The sequence below is a fragment of the Dendrobates tinctorius genome, unplaced genomic scaffold (assembly GCF_039654945.1).
Source record: "Dendrobates tinctorius isolate UK_male_01 unplaced genomic scaffold, ASM3965494v1 ptg000073l, whole genome shotgun sequence".
Taxonomy (NCBI): Eukaryota; Metazoa; Chordata; class Amphibia; order Anura; family Dendrobatidae; genus Dendrobates; species Dendrobates tinctorius.
The window spans coordinates 36,725,936-36,743,673 of NW_027361741.1; the positions used below are offsets into that span (position 1 = coordinate 36,725,936).

At 43.9% G+C, this 17,738-nt stretch overlaps 1 protein-coding gene across 1 annotated transcript in view; it reads right to left on the bottom strand.

Annotated features, from left to right (window-relative positions):
• SPPL3 (signal peptide peptidase like 3) overlaps positions 1 to 17,738 on the bottom strand; it is a 150,814-nt gene that overhangs the window by 49,816 nt on the left and 83,260 nt on the right. The window contains exons 2-3 of the mRNA XM_073582769.1: positions 3,206 to 3,283; positions 2,568 to 2,656 (exon numbers count right to left, since the gene is read on the bottom strand). Of these exons, the coding sequence (XP_073438870.1) occupies positions 2,568 to 2,656; positions 3,206 to 3,283 (167 nt within the window). The remainder of the gene's footprint in view (positions 1 to 2,567; positions 2,657 to 3,205; positions 3,284 to 17,738) is intronic.

Below are 17,738 nucleotides of genomic sequence, written 5' to 3' on the forward strand. Positions count from 1 at the left end.
TCTTGACAGGGATTTTTTGTGCAGAATGGAAAGACTCTCTGCTTACAATAAAATTAGCTCAGACGACTTTTTCTGTACTTGGAATCTCTGAATAAAATTCATCCTTGCCCAGGAGTACTCCTCACTCCTCCTGTCATGATGAAGACACCATATATTGTAATTGTACATACAGTGGGTACAAAAGTATTCCGACCCCTTTAACCGTTTCACTGAAGCCATTTGGTAAATTCAAATAAGTTTACGTTTGTTTCTCAATGTACACTCTGCACCCTATCTTGACTGACAAAAATCAAATGTAGAAAATTTTGCAGAAATATCACATGGTCTTAAGTATTCAGACCCTTTGCTCAGACACTCATGAAAGTCACATGCTGTCCATTTCCTTGTGATCCTCCTTGAGATGGTTCTACTCCTTCACTGGAATCCAGCTGTGTTTAATTAAACTGACAGGACTTGATTTGTAAAGGCGCACACCTGTCTGTATAAGACCTCACAGCTCACAGTGCATGTCAGTCCAAATGAGAATCAGGAGGTCAAAGGAACTGGCCAAGGAGCTCAGAGACAGAATTGTGGCAAGGCACAGATCTGGCCAAGGTTACAAAATAATTTCTACAGTACTCAAGGTTCCTAAGAGCCCAGTGGTCTCCGTAAGCCTTAAATGGAAGAAGTTTGGGACCACCAGAAGTCTTCCTAGACCTGGCCGTCCAGCCAAACTGAGCAATCGTGGGAGAAGAGCCTTGGTGAGAGGGTGAGAGGTAAAGAAGAACCCCAAGGACACTGCGGCTGAGCTCCACAGATGCAGTATGGAGATGGGAGAAAGTTCCACAAAGTCAACTATCACTGCAGCCCTCCACCAGCCGTGCCTTTATGGCAGAGTGGCCCGACGGAAGCATCTCCTCAGTACCAGACATATGAAAGCCTAAAAAAAAAAGAAAAAAAAAAAAAAAACACATAAAGGACTACCAGACTATGAGAAATAAGATTCTCTGGTTTGATGAGACGAAGATAGACCTTTTTGGTGATTCTAAGCGGTATGTGTGGAGAAAACCAGGCACTGCTCATCACCTTCCCAATACAATCCCAACCAACTTTTAACTATTGATGCTGCCTATGCAGCATCAATAGTAAAAGACAGAATGCTAAAAATCATTTAAAAAAATCATTTAAAAAAAAAAACAAAAAAAACAGGATATACTCACCCTCCAGCGACCCCCCGATCTCCTCAGCGGTGCATGCCACGCTGCCGGCAAGCTCCGTTCCCAGGGACGCATTGCGAGAATCACCTCAGATGACGTAGCGGTCACGCGACCGTGACGTCATCTGGGGTGATTCTCGCAATGTATCATTGGGACCGGAAGATGCTGGCAGCGTGGTGAGAGGCGGGAGCACTCCGGGGCCGCCGGAGGGTGAGTATATCCCGATTTTTAAATTTTTTTTTTTTTTTGCAGGAATATGGTACCCAGGACATGGAGGAAAGTCTCCTCTCCTCCAGACCCTGGGTACCATCCGCACGTGAAATGCTTACTTTACGCATGGTGGGCATAGCTACAAGCGTAAAGTGAGCGTTTCAATGCAATCCTATGGGTGCGGAATCGCCGCAATTCCGGAAAATTAATGAACATGCTGCGGATTTTACCGCAATGCAATTCCACAGCGGTAAAATCCATAGCATTAGCACAGCAATGCGGAATCCCATAGGATTGCATGGGATGCGTTTTCTTAGCGTTTTCGCAGAGGAAAAACGCCGCGAAAATGCTAAAAAAAAAAAAAAAAACGTAACGTGTGCAAATATCCTAATGCTGGAGGCTTGTGATAATGCATGCATAGCAGCAGCCTGGTGAGGAATTGACAGGTAGGTGGGAAGGTGAGCAACTAACTGCTTTACAAAAATCAAAAGGCTGGAGGGAGCAGATTGTGTTAGGCGTTAATGCCTCTCCTAGGATGTAACTACTGCGCATAGTCTGCCAAGCTCTGTTGGCCGATGTACTGGACAACAAGGTGTACGCTGTGCAAGATTAGAGTTCCTACAGTAAGAGAATGAAAGGAGATAGAAAAAGCAAGTCAATTACAAACTTGCTTATTTTTTTATGCTAAATATCTATACCATGAGAATACTTCTTTAAGCCACCAAATACAAGACAATAATCTTTTAATTAAAATGCTCATTTCAAAGGTCAGCACATTGCTAGAAAAAGCACTCACATTATGATTAAAAAGAAGCTTTACCTCTGGGATCCTGTGTCTAAAGGCTGTATTTCCCCACATGGATAGGTAACAGAGCACTGCTATGTGGGGTAATTTTTTTCCAAGGGGACACAGCGCAAAACTAATTACCAATGCAGCAACTTCATACTCCGAGATCAATGAAGGTCCCAGAGGTCAGAACGATATTGAATACAAAATTAGAGGAAAATCTGATCTATGTAATCAGAAGGGTGATTACAATCTAGAGTAAGGACTTCTGAAACATACTTCAGATTCAGTCTCATACGCAAAAAAAAAATCATGCAAATAATGGTAGTTAAATATAGAAATCCATAGGGGACACAATCTGAAATCATGCTTACTATTATTGGTGCTGTTCCCACTAAATGCTCCTGGAGAACCACTGCTGTCCTTTTCTTTATCTTGATTTTCAAAGTCCATGTTCAGAGACCTATAAAGAATAAAACCAGTTTCAAACAGATGTGCAAAACAAAAAAAAAAAAAAAAGGCAACACTATATCGTAGCACAAAGTGGGAATTGAACAATGCCAAAGTTGAACTAGTTTGGGGTAGTTTTAGGTGTGACTCTTTAAACTTGTACTGTACAATTGCCTCCAAACAATCTAAAGCTACATTCACACATCACACTAACCAGTGTTCAAGAGCCGTGTTTCTTGAAACGCGTATGGCTTTATTACACACCACCCCCTGTCATTGTTGTGTCATCTGAGATGTCCGTTTGTAATCTTCAATTTTTAAAGGATAACCCAATACAAGTTTTCTGATTTTTAAATGAGCCCTGTGAGTGAGCTGGATCCACTTCTATTTTCCTATTGCTTTGGACACTGCAGCAGTGAAGACGCTGTGTTCTTTCTTGTGCCTGGAACACCTCAGGGGTGAGCTGAAATTTTCTCATTTCTTTATTACAGTTTAGCATTTACATGCTATGAAGCAAAAAAAAAAGTCATACTTAGATGGTACAACGCATAAAAACACAAACCTGAAGCTGCCATAGACTATGAGAAGGATTGAAATAAGGAACGTGGAGACTTGACTGGAATCCACCAAGGAGTAAGCCCTGTAGAAATAAATAAAAAAAGAATAAAAAAAATAGATCAGTGACAACTCATCAAAAACATCTAGTAACAAATACAACCTGAATTCTGATCAGAATGTAGAAGAAATGAACTGAATAAAATAGTCTTGCACTACCAACAGTGATTAGAGTTACAGAGAATTGTGAGTAACATGGACTGGTCACTTCTAAAAACACTATTTACCTGCAAATACAGCAGTAAAATCAGCAGGCAAGTAGTTTTTGAAATTGAATCCTGTCTGGTGCCACTAGAGGAAAAGAAGTTTCATTCTCCCTGCAGATGCTCACTTCCAACCATTGGAGCAGAGCTCTTACAGTCACTGCTCCATAATCACTCCGACACTCTGCACACAGGCTACAGAGCGGGGGGGGGGGGGGTATTTGTGGTGAGTAAACTGTCAATGTGTAGGTGAGTGATTACAGGCCACACACTGTAGTGAGCAGTGACTGTAACGGCCCTTACACTGCCATGATGGCTGGAAGAGCACGTGGCTGCAGGGACTAGGAAACTTTTTCATTTGATCACTGTACCCGCTGTTCCAGTAAAACCTGCCACACATTATTTAAATGCCATTTACTGCAGATTACCACTATATCTGGAGGTAAATAGCAGCGGAGATCAATTTAAAGGGAAGGTGCCGTAATTTTATATAATTTGCAAAAAAATATTAAGTAACAAAACATGTTGTTTCAGCAAATGTTGTACTAACCAGGATTTATGGTTTGTTTGTAATAATGTTTTAATGTAGCCACTGGGCGCTGCCATGTTGATTTGCAGATCTGTGGAGGACTCATACAGTCTGCAAATATGGCCGTCCATGGACATAGGAGACTGTGGTCGGCTCCCGACCCCACATTGCAGCCTCATTAGCAGAGAACTGGGCACGCCCCTGTGGGCTGCACCATTCACTGCTGTAGGTGTGTCTGGGCGCCATTTTACTGTAGCCCAGTGCTATCTGCTGAGCTCCACTTACCCTCTATCACAGGACCACTTGTGGCATAACGGGTCCTGTGTTGTGAGGAGAGGCTGAAGATATGGAGAAGGTGGTCAGCAGAGGAGAGAAGCGCTCACTGGAGGCGGAGGATGGAGAGTGGTGAGTGCGGGTGACTTTCCTCTATGCTCCTCTATCCTGCTTACTCCAGGCTCGGCCCTGTGCTTCCTGCTCTGTCTCCGCCTCCTCACTCACACAGCCCCAGTGATATCCAGTAATCTGACACCTTCCCTTTTATGACAGCTTTTATGGCTGTCTGAGGACAGTGACATATACAGCCCATAGTCTAGTGTATAATTGGGGGGGGGGGGGGGCTGGAAGTTTCACCAGTGTGGGCATATCTGTAAGCCGTGTATCTAATCCTATCCTGTGTGATACTGACTGCTGAGCCGTGTATCTAATCCTATCCTGTGTGATACTGACTGCTGAGCCGTGTATCTAATCCTATCCTGTGTGATACTGACTGCTGAGCCGTGTATCTAATCCTATCCTGTGTGATACTGACTGCTGAGCCGTGTATCTAATACTCTCCTGTGATACTGTCTGCTGAGCCGTGTATCTAATCCTCTCCTGTGTGATACTGACTGCTGAGCTGTGTATCTAATCCTCTCCTGTGTGATACTGACTGCTGAGCCATGTATCTAATCCTCCCCTGTGTCATACTGACTGCTGAGCCGTGCATCTAATACTCCCCTGTGTGATACTGACTGCTGAGCCGTGTATCTAATCCTATCCTGTGTGATACTGACTGCTGAGCCGTGTATCTAATCCTATCCTGTGTGATACTGACTGCTGAGCCATGTATCTAATCCTCTCCTGTGTGATACTGTCTGCTGAGCCGTGTATCTAATCCTCTCCTGTGTGATACTGTCTGCTGAGCCGTGTATCTAATCCTCTCCTGTGTGATACTGTCTGCTGAGCCGTGTATCTAATCCTCTCCTGTGTGATACTGACTGCTGAGCCGTGTATCTAATCCTCTCCTGTGTGATACTGACTGCTGAGCCGTGTATCTAATCCTCTCCTGTGTGATACTGACTGCTGAGCCGTGCATCTAATCCTATCCTGTGTGATACTGACTGCTGAGCTGTGTATCTAATCCTCCCCTGTGTGATACTGTCTGCTGAGCCATGTATCTAATCCTCTCCTGTGTGATGCTGCCTGCTGAGCCGTGTATCTAATCCTATCCCGTGTGATACTGCTCTCCTGAAATACTCTGTGCTGCTGTCACCCTGCTGGTTTTGTGTGAGATCTACATGGTGGAATTGTGTATGATCTATATGGCGGTATTATGTGAGAACACTATGGCAGTATTATCTGCTAAAAGGGGACCCATTCTAGGGTGGTTCTGGCTGAGCACCTGCACACAGGTCAGGGGTAATAGGTGCAGTCAGGGGAGGGCTGGTGAGGCAGCTGAAGAGAGGGGTCTCATTTTTACTATATGGCTACATTTCCCCCATCCTGCTTCCCAGCGTCACCCCGGACTGCGCCTGTCGCCTCGCTTTCACACATCGCCAGGACAGGATCTGAGGAGGGGAATGGGGTCTTTGCCTGCAAAGTCTGGATCAGGCTGATTGATGGCCGTTCTGATCCAGAGTTTACATGCAAAGACAGTCAGTAACTTTGCAGGCCCCATCAAAATGGCTGCTCACTGTGTTCCTAGATGTCATAGGTTTTTGTGCCAGATTTCAGTAGCTGCTCCCCCTAGTGTTAATAAGTGGAAATGCCAAACTTTTTAAAATTATTTTTCATATTTTGCAAAATTAAAAACAAATGATAATATTTAAGAAAATGTAAACATTAATTCTTTACATTTTTTCAATTGCTGAAAAAAAATTTTTGGATGGCACCTTCCCTTTAAGGCTCGAACAACAGCAAGGATTTTAACAGATAACTGAAACAGAACTTCAGTGGTTGGATATCTGATGGACTGTTCGAGTGACCTGACCACTGCAGCCAATCACAGGCTTCAGCAGTTAGGTGACCAAAGAACGTGACATCATCCTGGCTGACAGCAGAAGCGCAAGCAGAGTTAAGCCCCCGTCACACATAGCTATCTCGCTAGCGAGATCACTGCTGAGTCACAAGTTTTGTGACGCAACAGCGATCTCACCAGCGAGATCGCTGTGTGTGACACCTATCAGCGACCGGCCCCCGTGCCGGGTATTGCTGATCGTTGTGGAAAGCCCTGGACATTTTTTTTGATAGTTGGTCTCCCGCTGGCCAGCACGCATCACTGCGTGTGGCAGGTGGGAGTCCAGCGATCTGGAGCTGGTAACCAAGGTAAACAGCGGGTTTCTAAGCGCCACGCGGCGCTTAGAAACCCACTGTGTACCGTAGTTACCAGCGCGTTGGTGCAGGGAGCTGGTACCCAAGGCACTTAGAAACCCGCTGCTTACCTTGGTTACCAGCTCCCTGCACCAGCGCGCTGGTATCTAAGGTACACAGCAATGCGCACGCTCGTCGTCGCTGGTGCTGATCGCTGGTGAAGCTGCCTGTTTGGCAGCTCACCAGCGATCATGTAGCGACACCAGCGATCCAGACAAGGTCATATCGTTGTCGGGATCGCTGGTGAGTCACTGTGTGATGGGGCCTTTAGTCACAGGGGTTCAAAATCGCAGTGTTATTTATTTATACTGCTAAGTACTATTGTTAAGCAATCAGATTTTCTAGGCCTTGGTCCAGCGACCTTATCAGAGGTCCATGGCCACTGGACAAGGAGCGCTGTGATCCCCTTCCTTATCGATTGCCATCACTGGGGGCGTATTTTGAATTGTGGGCCCTGTGTAACATCGTCACTGCTGAATTATGCACACAACTGATGCCAGCAGTGAGGAGAAGGTTAAGGGGAATCTGTCAGCAGGTATCTGCTATATAATCTGAAGGCAGCATGAGGTATTATATTTATTGTACTCATTTATATAGCACCATTAATTCCACAGCGCTTTACAGACAATATAGTAGGGGTTAAAACACAGATTTCTCCAATGCCTCTCTTCTCAAGGAGGCTTGGTTTGCTTACAATGATTGTGCTAGCACCAGTAGCTCATCATTGCTGTGACTAGCTAGTCCAACATGCCCCTCCTGTGACAGGCATCTCACTGTCTATGGATATATGGTGTGAGAAGGGCTGCACCCAGTAAGGCTATGTGCCAACGATCAGGAATAGTAGCGTTTTGGACGCAGCGCATTTTCACTGTGTCCAAAATGCTGCATTCTAATTAACCGCACTTGTGTTTCTGTAAATGCGGATTTACCACATCTAATCACGTTCTATTTTACCAGCTCTTTTTAATTATACCTAATTATTAAAATTCCACAGATATGTGCAGGTTACGATTATTTTCATTATTTTATTGCATAGCGCATTGCCTAGCCACCAATTTAGCATAGCAACAGTGGTCAAACATGTGCAGTGCTTACAATGCTACTTCATAAAAAAAATAAACCTTTAAATAATTATTTTAATTAACGTTTTTAAATTCAGAGTGTTTTTTTTGGCCAAAATGTGTCAATAGCCATGCAAAAAAGTCACAGTAAAGCAATGAGATTGTCTGAGTTGGGCACCCTAGGGAGTGTTCGCATTCCAACGCATGCCCAGGATCCTCAAGAGCCACATTGGTCACTGACTTTGGTTATCAGTTAATGCATGGATGAGGCTAGTGCCGAGTCACACAACACTCAAATAGTGTCGTATTGCAACCTCACATTTAATGATTTCCTGCTGTGTTACACTGCGACTTTCCACTGCAACAAAAAAAACAAAAAAACAAAATCACGTCTCTGAATGTGTTAGGTTTGCAGTCACTGGTCACCAAGTCACTCGTAACCATAAATACATGTTTAAAATTATCATGTATATTGGAATTATACTCTGTATTCAAGGTTGTAAGTGTATTAAAGTCACAGAACCTACACACTGCTTTAACCCCACGTAGGTGTCGTGAAAGTCGGTGCCAATCCGACCCATGACGCCTATGTGGCGTCATGAATTCATAGCACCCCTACAGGTCGGGTGACCGGGGTAGCTGAAAGGTCACCTGACCCGCACACACAGGACCCTTTCTACTTCACCCCAAGGGGGTGGCTTAGCTCCCCCCCCCCCCGTGGCTATGATCGCTCTAATTAGCTGTTTCACTTTTAACAGCCAATCAGAGCGATTATAATATTTCACCAATGAAATTTGGTGAAATATTACAATCCAGCCATAGCCAATGCTGCAATAGCATCTGCCATGGCTGGAGACACCGATCAGATACCCCCCCGACTGACGGCGCCGATCGGCCGCAACCATCACCACTGCTCCCTTCCCCCTTCCCTCCGCTACCCCCGCCTTCCGCGCCCCCTCACTTCCTATGTCCCTCTGGCCGTCCCGGATCATGGGCGCCGCCATCTTGGAAAATGGCGGGCGCATGCGCAGTGCGCCCGCCGGAGTATGCCGGCCTGCAGATTCATTCATTTATTTTGATCACCGTGATAAACTCTCACAGTGATCAAAAGAAAAAAAAGTAAATAAACCCCCCTTTATCACCCCCATAGGTAGGCACAACTAATAAAATAAAGAAAATATTTTTATTTTTCAGTCAGGGTTGGAATTAGAGTTAGGGTTGGGATTAGGGTTAGGGGTGTGTTGTGGATAGGGTTATGATTAGGGTTGGGATTAGGGTTAGGGGTGTGTTGGGGTTAGAATTGAGGGGTTTCCACTGTTTAGGCACATGAGGGGGTCTCCAAACGCGACACGCCGCCACCATTTAATCCAGCCAATTTTGCGGTCAAAAAGTCCAACAGTGCTCCCTCCATTCCAAGCCCCCGACGTGTGCGCAAACAGTGGTTTACCCCAACATATGGGGTAACAGCATACTCAAGACAAACTGGACAACTTTTGGGGTCAAATTTCTCCTGTTACCCTTGTGAAAATAAAAAATTGTGGGCTAAAAATTCATTTTTTGAGGAAATAAATGATTTTTTATTTTCACGACTCTGCGTTATAAACTTCTGTGAAGCACTTGGGGGTTTAATGTGCTCACCACACATCTAGATAAGTTCCTTGGGGGGGTTTAGTTTCCAAAATGGGGTCACTTGTGGGGGGTTTCTACTGTTTAGGCACATCAGGGGCTCTGCATTCGCAACATAAAGCCCGCAGAACATTCCATCAAAGTATGCATTCCAAAATGGCGCTCCTTCCCTTCCGAGCTCTCCCATGCGCCCAAACAATGGTTCCCCCCACATATGGGGTATTGGTGTACTCAGGACAAATTGCACAACAACTTTTGTGGTCCAATTTCTCCTGTTTCCCTTGGGAAAATAAAAAATTGCAGGCTAAAAAATTATTTTTGAGGAAAAAAATGATTTTTTATTTTCACTGCTCTGCGTTATAAACTTCTGTGAAGCACTTGGGGGTTCAAAGTGCTCACCACACATCCAGATAAGTTACTTCGGGGGTCTAGTTTCCAAAATGGGGTCACTTGTGGGGGAGCTCCAATGTTTAGGCACACAGGGGCACTCCAAACGCGACATGGTGTCCGCTAACGATTAGAGCAAATATTCCATTCAAAAAGTTAAATGGCGCTCGGGCTCTGCCGTGCGTCCAAACAGTGGTTTATGACCACATAAGAGGCATCGGTGTACTCAGGAGAAATTGCCCAACAAATTTTAGGATCCATTTTATTCTGTTGCCCATGTTAAAATGAAAAGACTGAGGCTAAAATAAAATTTTTGTAAAAAAAAAGTCGTTTTTTTATGGATCAATTTGTGAAGCACCTGGGGGTTCGAAGTGCTCACTATGCATCTAGATAAGTTCCTTGGAGGGTCTAGTTTCCAAAATGGGGTCACATATTTTCCATTCAAAAAGTCAAATGGCGCTCTTTCCCTTCTGAGCCCTGCCGTGCTCCAAAACAGTGGCTTATGACCACGTATGAGGTATCGGTGAACTCAGGAGAAAGTGCCCAACAAATTTTGGATCCATTTTATCCTGTTACCCATGTGAAAATGAAAAAATTGATGCTAAAAGAACATTTTTGTTGGAAAAACTAAAATGTCCATTTTTTCCATCCGCGTTGCTTTAGTTCCTGTGAAGCACCTGAAGGGTTAATAATCCTCTTGAATGTAGTTTTGAGTAGCTTGAGGGGTGCAGTTTTTAGAATGGTGTCACTTTTGGGTATTTTCTGCCATATAGACTCCTCAAAGTGACTTGAAATGAGAGGTGGTCCCTAAAAATAAGGTTTTGTAAATTTTGTTGTAAAAATGAGAAATCGCTTGTCAACTTTTAACCCTTATAACTTCCTAACAAAAAAAAAAAAAACATTGTTTCCAAAATTGTGCTGATGTAAAGTAGACTGGTTTAACAGAATAAAAATTCAAAATTTGAAAATTGCAAAATTTTCAACGAATTTCCGCTTTTTTCACAATTAAACGCAAAAATTATCTACCTAAGTTTTCCACTAACATGAAGCCCAATATGTCACGAAAAAACAGTCTCAGAATCGCTAGGATGCGTTGTTCCTGAGTTATTACCTCATAAAGGGACAATGGTCAGAAATGCCAAACAATGGCCAGGTCATTAAGGTCAAAATAGGCTGGGTCATGAAGGGGTTAAAAATCCAACTAAAACTAGAGCATTTTTGATTGAGGACAAGCAAATACAAGCCCTTCCAATAAATGCTGAAACTTGTACTTGTAAAACTAGGTCTGTCAAAATATCATGAAGCATATGTGCCTGTATTATTCAAATCACCCGCAATTACGTTACACAACGCTTTTTAGGAGTTAACCTCAAGCTCACAATCTACCATAAATGCAACCAATAAGAACTGGCCAGACCTGTTCTGCATTCTGACTACAACCTGAAGAACCAGGCTTACACCAAAGGAAGTGAGAAGTCACCATTCTACACAGACTTATTTTCTAGATGTAGACCCAGAGAAGAGTGGGACACACTAAACCTCCTGCCTCCATGAATTCGGTTCTCATCCCACAGGATACACCTTCTGTTATACACACAGGGCATGTATGTATGGCCCTTCAGATAGTTAGCACTTTGGAGAGAAGCGAGTACGTCTTATTGATACCACATTAATAAACTTGCATATAAAGTTCGGTAAGGTGGCGGGATGACGCTAGACGACTGCATCCACCCACACACTATGCAGACTACGTCTACCATTCAAGACAAAAGCACCACCCAACCCCGTCTCTGAACTCACAACACAGGCCAGAGGGATTTAAATGACTGGTTTGCAGTCTTAGTCTATTTGTGTCTGTTACACAGGCAGGGGTTTCCACCACAGAGAGGCTGTAGAAAACGGCAGGCCAAGACACAGAGTGCTCTGTCAGGGCCGGACAATGAGCACATTCTCCTCTGCTCCCACTGCAGTCACCTTCTACAGACACACCGAGATCAGCGAGAGCTTGTCACTCCGGGCACACAATGAACACACCACACACAGCACCCGATTGTCCAAGGCAATGGCATGCAAAAAGATTGCTGAAAACAAAGCCCAGGGTGACATGCTGCAGGTGTGAATTCTGGTTTCCTCGGGGGTGACATTTGCTGGCTCATGGGCGATGAGCAGCAGGTGAAATGCTTAATGCTTCCATGTAGAGGGAAGCCGAATCAGGGTCACTTACTTTTTTTGCAGTGTAAAAACAACTTCAGCAATGAAATTTGATGCATCAAAGTTTTTAATAACAAGTTGTAAATATTATTTAGAAAACGGAAGATGAAACAGTTACATAAAAAATTATGTGTAACCTGTTTTTATTTGAGAAAGTTATACAAGTGGTGTCCCTCTGATTCAGGGAAGATCTGTAGATCTGTGAGCTTTCTGGAGAGTATCAAATTGTATGGACACACCCAATTTACAGGGTTAATTGCAACACGCAGTTGTCTTGGTTTCCAGAATGAATAGACACAGGACATGCTAATGCAAAAGTTATTAAAGAGTAACTATACTTATCTAATGCATTTTTAGATTTCATTTTGCTAACATTTACAAATCAGATTGGTGGGGTCTGGGTCCCGAGACCTACACCAATTGTTAAAACCCTCTCTCCCCCTTCAGAGGTGCGCAGATCATGAGACCGGTATCAGGAGAAAAAGATTACCTGTAGACAAGCAGCCCTGCATGGTCAAACATACAATTGTATGAACCGGTCAAAAACCGCTGCAAAAATAGAGGGATAATGTAATGACCATGTAATATACAATAAAATAGTATTCAAATAATAGAACAATGAATGTGAAAATGAATGACTATCACATGCCAAAAAAAAAAAAGCACACAATGAGTCAAAGAAGAAGTTGAAACCAGGTCCCTAAATACAGAATGCTGGAGGGAATATAATGCCAGAGCATGTGGTAGCGCCGGCCAATATCTAATGTCTAAGATGCAGAAGACATGAGGTTAGTCCAATGCATGGAAATGCTTCAATACAGAGGACATGCAATAAATCCAACATATAGATCTATTAGTATAGGGCAAAAGCATACAATAATGCAAATAGGAATCCCTTACATGAAGCACATAGAAATAGACAATCAAGCATATCAAGTATTACAACATCCTAGAGCCTAACGTCATCAATACCAGGTAATATAAGGTCAATGGGGATGCGCAACACGGGTATTGCTACCGATTGGCAGCTTCATCAGGGGTAGTTCATGAGATAGGAGCACACTGCTCCTGCCTGAGCCCATATACAGCCGGAAGCACGGATTCAATAGTAGACGAAGGCTTCATAGCCTATGCTATTGAATCTGTACTCCGGCTGTGTGTACCCTCCTGTCTCCTGAGCTGCACACCTCTTGGCGAAGAAATAGGGGTGGGATAGAGTTGGTTTTAGGAACCTGTGTGGGATCACAGGACCTAGACCCCACCAACCTGCTTGTAATTATAAGTGCAATGAAATTACATTACAAATGATTTACTCAAAGAAACGTTCCAGCATTTTATGGGAAATTAAAGGAGTTTTCCGGTACTTTTATATTGATGGTCTAGCCTTAGGACAGCGGCAGATGGATGAACTCAATGCAGTGACCATGACCAGGCAACTGCACTTCCACCTCTATTCACATGAATAGGGATGGATCCGCACTATCCCGCTGGAGCTGCTATACAGTTGACAGGGCTTCATGGTTCCAAATCCAGCTGCCGTCGGCTGCTAGACTAGTTGATGGAATAGGTCTTCAACCCCCCTGAAGCATAGGCCATTAATGTAATTAAAAAAAATGGACAGCCCCTTTTAAGTATTTAAGAAATTAAATTTTATGCCATAAATGTCTAATAATGTGCTGTCCCATTTCCAGGTCACTCATCTATCAGAAGATCGGGGTCTCATTCTCCACTGGCCATGTTCCAGAAAAGAGGAGACTGTCCGTGTGACCATTCATTGTACTTTATGTGCTTAATTTCTCCCCTAAAACTACAGTGACGATGGTTGCGCACATGCATAACCAACTCCTCAACTCTAGTTATGGTCGCACCATTAGTACTTACTGGTTGCTACTCCTGACATGTGCCAATCCTCTAACATTGGAAATACATGTATTTGAATGGACGGCTGGTGGCCTCAAAAAATTAGCATTACAGGTTACATGTAGCCCCTAACCTATGATCTAGACCAGTTTCCCCCAAACTCCAATCCTCACAGCCCTCAGCACATAATTTTTTCGGGATTTTCCTAGTATTGCACAGGTGAGAGAATTTGTGGCAATTTGTGATACCTTGACAATAATTCCATCACCTGTCGAATACTAAGGAAATCCTAAATACATGATGTCTTGTGGGCAGTGAGGACTGGAGTTTGGGAAACACTGATCTAGACTATTCTTCCTGTAAAAATCCCTCTCCTCCATTGAAGATGGCTCAGTCTGTTGCACTGTTCTTGGAATGTATTAAATTGCCTGTAAACCTCTTGAAGTATATGGTCTTATGTAAGCTAGTAACAGAGATAAATTGCCCATAATATAATGTAAAGCTACAGTGTTTGATCCCATACTTAAGAGGGGACGAAGTCTCTAACCGAGAGAACTGGGTTGGTAGTACTCCACTGAACGTCACTGTGGCCCAGTTAGAACATCTATGATTTCCAGCTATTTTTTGTCTTCTTTTACTAAAACAATTTCTATTTCCTGCACTTACAACATAGATAGCAGGCCACTATCACAGGCTCACCATGCCTCTGCCAGATCCCAGAGACAAGTCTACTGCAAAAGATCCCCAAAATGGCAAGATCATGTTCCTGGATTCAGTGATTAGGCCAAGAGTCAAAGTCCAATGTAGTCACAAACACCTGGCGCTGAGGACCCACTCTTCAGATCCTCAGCTGCGCGATAACAGAACTCATTCCAATTTACACATTCAAACCAGTGCTACAATGTAGTTACGATGAAAAAAAGGACAGCGCCAAAGCACGTAGAAAAAGGTTCCAAAAAAAAAAACTCTTAATGAAAAAGCATTGAAAAGCTGTTAATGGAAACAATTATTAAAAGCCCAAAGTATGAGGTTATATTGAGCCCTTTATAATGCTGACTCTTTCTCGTTAACGTTGCTTTGGGAAGCAGTAATCATGCACTGGATCTCAGAACATGGCCACATGAAGAAAAATATCTAAGGATAAGTTCCTTATTGAGAACATGCTGTTGCGTAATGTCTGCAGCCTTCAGTTACTCTGCAGGTGTTTTGATTTACGGTACATATGCCGGAAAGTACAGAAGTGGCTTTCTGGTTTTATTTAAGTAGTTTGTTACAGCTTTGATGCAAAGCTTCTACATTTTCAGCACAAATCCCTCATTCTTGGTAATTTTAGCCTTTCTTCACATGTTCAGTAGTTATTTCCTGGTTTGGTTACAAAAATTAAACTAAAAAGGTCCCAGTACATTATCCTTTCATTTGAATAGGAATGGAAGCGTTATGAAATCATGCCCAAAATCTAAGAGCTGCTCAGTTTTTAAGAGAGTTGTTTCAGAACAAAAATGGATGAAAACAAAAATCTAAAGGGCCTGTCACACTAAGCGATATCGCTAGCAATATCGCTATAACTTGTGACGTTATAGCGATATTGCTAGTGACATCGCTGTGTCTGATACTTACCCACAACCTGCTCCTCCGCTGGTTATCGCTGATCGCGCGAGAACGTCCTGGGCTGTTTCTCGTCGTCAGCTTCCTGTGGAGAGACGAGCATGGAGCCGGGCGGGAGGACGCAGGATCGCCTAGTGTGACAGGTAAGTAGCGACCCCCGTCCCCAGCGATGTCGCTGGTGAGATCTGCCTGTGTGGCAGCTCACTAGCGACCACTTAGCGATGTACCAGCGATCCTGACCGCGTCATATCGCTGGTCGGGATCGCTGGTACATCGCTAAGTGTGACAGTACGTTAAGTGTCCAGTTTTAAACAGATACCTTAAGCAGAGATTGTATGTGTTAAAGATAATCCTTAAGTCCCTCGTCTCACATAGTGATTTTGTGATGCAACAGCGACCTCGCTACATGTGACACGCAGCGTTGACCGAGGGGAACAGCGTCAGCTGTGACATCACCTATGGTGACTGATGGATCCTGTGTTATCAGCGGTTTTTAAAAACAGCCCAGTAATGGGTGTGAAATCTACATGATTTTATTTTTATTTTATTTTTTTAAATCTAGGTATAAAAAAAAAAAGCGCTTAAATTTTTAAAATATATTTAATTCAAAATCCTGCTTCACACAATAGGCCTTTTTTGTTGATATTGTCCCTTTAAAAGGTAACTACTTAGGCTGAATTCATGTATCTGTGAAACACGACCCGTGTACAAGCCAGATGTACGGACCTACAGCACAACCTTCTGACCCAAACTTGAAAGCCTTATTTCAGGTGTGAATTCAATAACTGCCTCAAATGTGAGCTATATCCTCAAATTTCTGCTGCAGATGGGCTGTTTGATATACCGCAGATATCACATGCCAATTAGCCCCGTTGAACTGAATGGAAAAAGAGCTTAGTTACTCACCGATAACGGTGTTTCTCGGAACCCATGACAGCACCACGGAGAGAGGGGGTCCGCCCATCAAGGACAGGAACCTACAGATAAAAAGGCGGCACCTCTCCTCCGCCCCCAGTTGGTTACAGTGCATCAGAGGGTCTCCTGGCTAGTTAACAACAAAAGTATATACATAACATTATAATATTGCATATTATGGAGAAGCCCCGTGTCTAACAAAACCACTTTGCACACATTAACCCGTGCTCACCGCAAACGTGAAGGGGGGAAATAAGCGGGTGCTGTAATGGGCTCCGAGAAACACCGTTATCGGTGAGTAACTAAGCTATTCTCTCTCACCCATGACAGCACCACGTAGAGAATTTCAGAGATTGGAAGCTTAGGGAGGGACCACCGCCTGAAGGACCCTTCTCCCAAAGGTCAGGTCAGACGTAGAGGCTAGATCTAAGCGATAGTGCCTGAAAAAGGTAGAAGGTGTTGACCAGGTCGCCGCCTTACAGATCTGCTCTATTGATACCTCTGATCTTTCTGCCCATGAGGCCGCCATTGCCCTTGTAGAGTGAGCTTTTAAACCCTCCGGGATGGTATTCCCACTGCGGAGCTGGATAGAAATTTCCTCCAAGTTCTACCATAGGCCCTGGTTGTGATCAGTTTCCTACTCTTTTGTAGCGTGGAAACCAGGTTTTCTGAGAATCCCCTCCCCCTCAGCAGTGCCCTTTCAAATTCCATGATGTTAAATGGAGGTTCACTGCCCGAGGGTGTAACACGGGACCTTGGGACAGAAGGTCGGGGAGATCTGGTAGAACCCAGGGGTCGGTTATTGACAGTATTCTCAGCCAGGAAAACCAAGTTCTTTTTGGCCAAAACAGGGCTATTAGTATCATTCGTGCCCTGTCTTCTCTGACTTTCTTTATGACTGCCGGAATGAGAATGGGCGGCGGAAAGGCATACATTAGGCCCTGCGACCATGGAAGCATAAACGCATCCAGGGTCCGGGGATTCCCCCTGGGGTCTAGGGAACAAAATGCTTCCACTTTTTTGTTTGTGGTCAGCAAACAGATCCATGTCCAGGGTTCCCCACATTTTTACAATCTTCAGAAAAATGGACTGTTTTAGAACCCACTCCCCTTGATGTAGCTGGGTGCGACTTAGAAAGTCTGCTGTCTGGTTTTCTGCTCCCCTTATGTGTAGTGCAGATGGGGATAGTAGGTTTTCTTCGGCTAGCGTAAAAATTTCGGAGGATGTGTTCATTAGTGTTCGGGACCTGGTTCCCCCCTGATGATTTATGTAGGCCACCGTCATTCGATTGTCCCGAAAATATGCGGACATGATGTCCCTTTAATATCGGTAGAAAGTGTGTTAGAGTGTAGCCTACTGCCAACAGTTCCTTTTGGTTTGAGGAGGCTTCTAGTTCCTGACCTCCCCATTCCCCCTGAGCCACCCTGTTGCCCATATGTGCTCCCCATCCCTTGG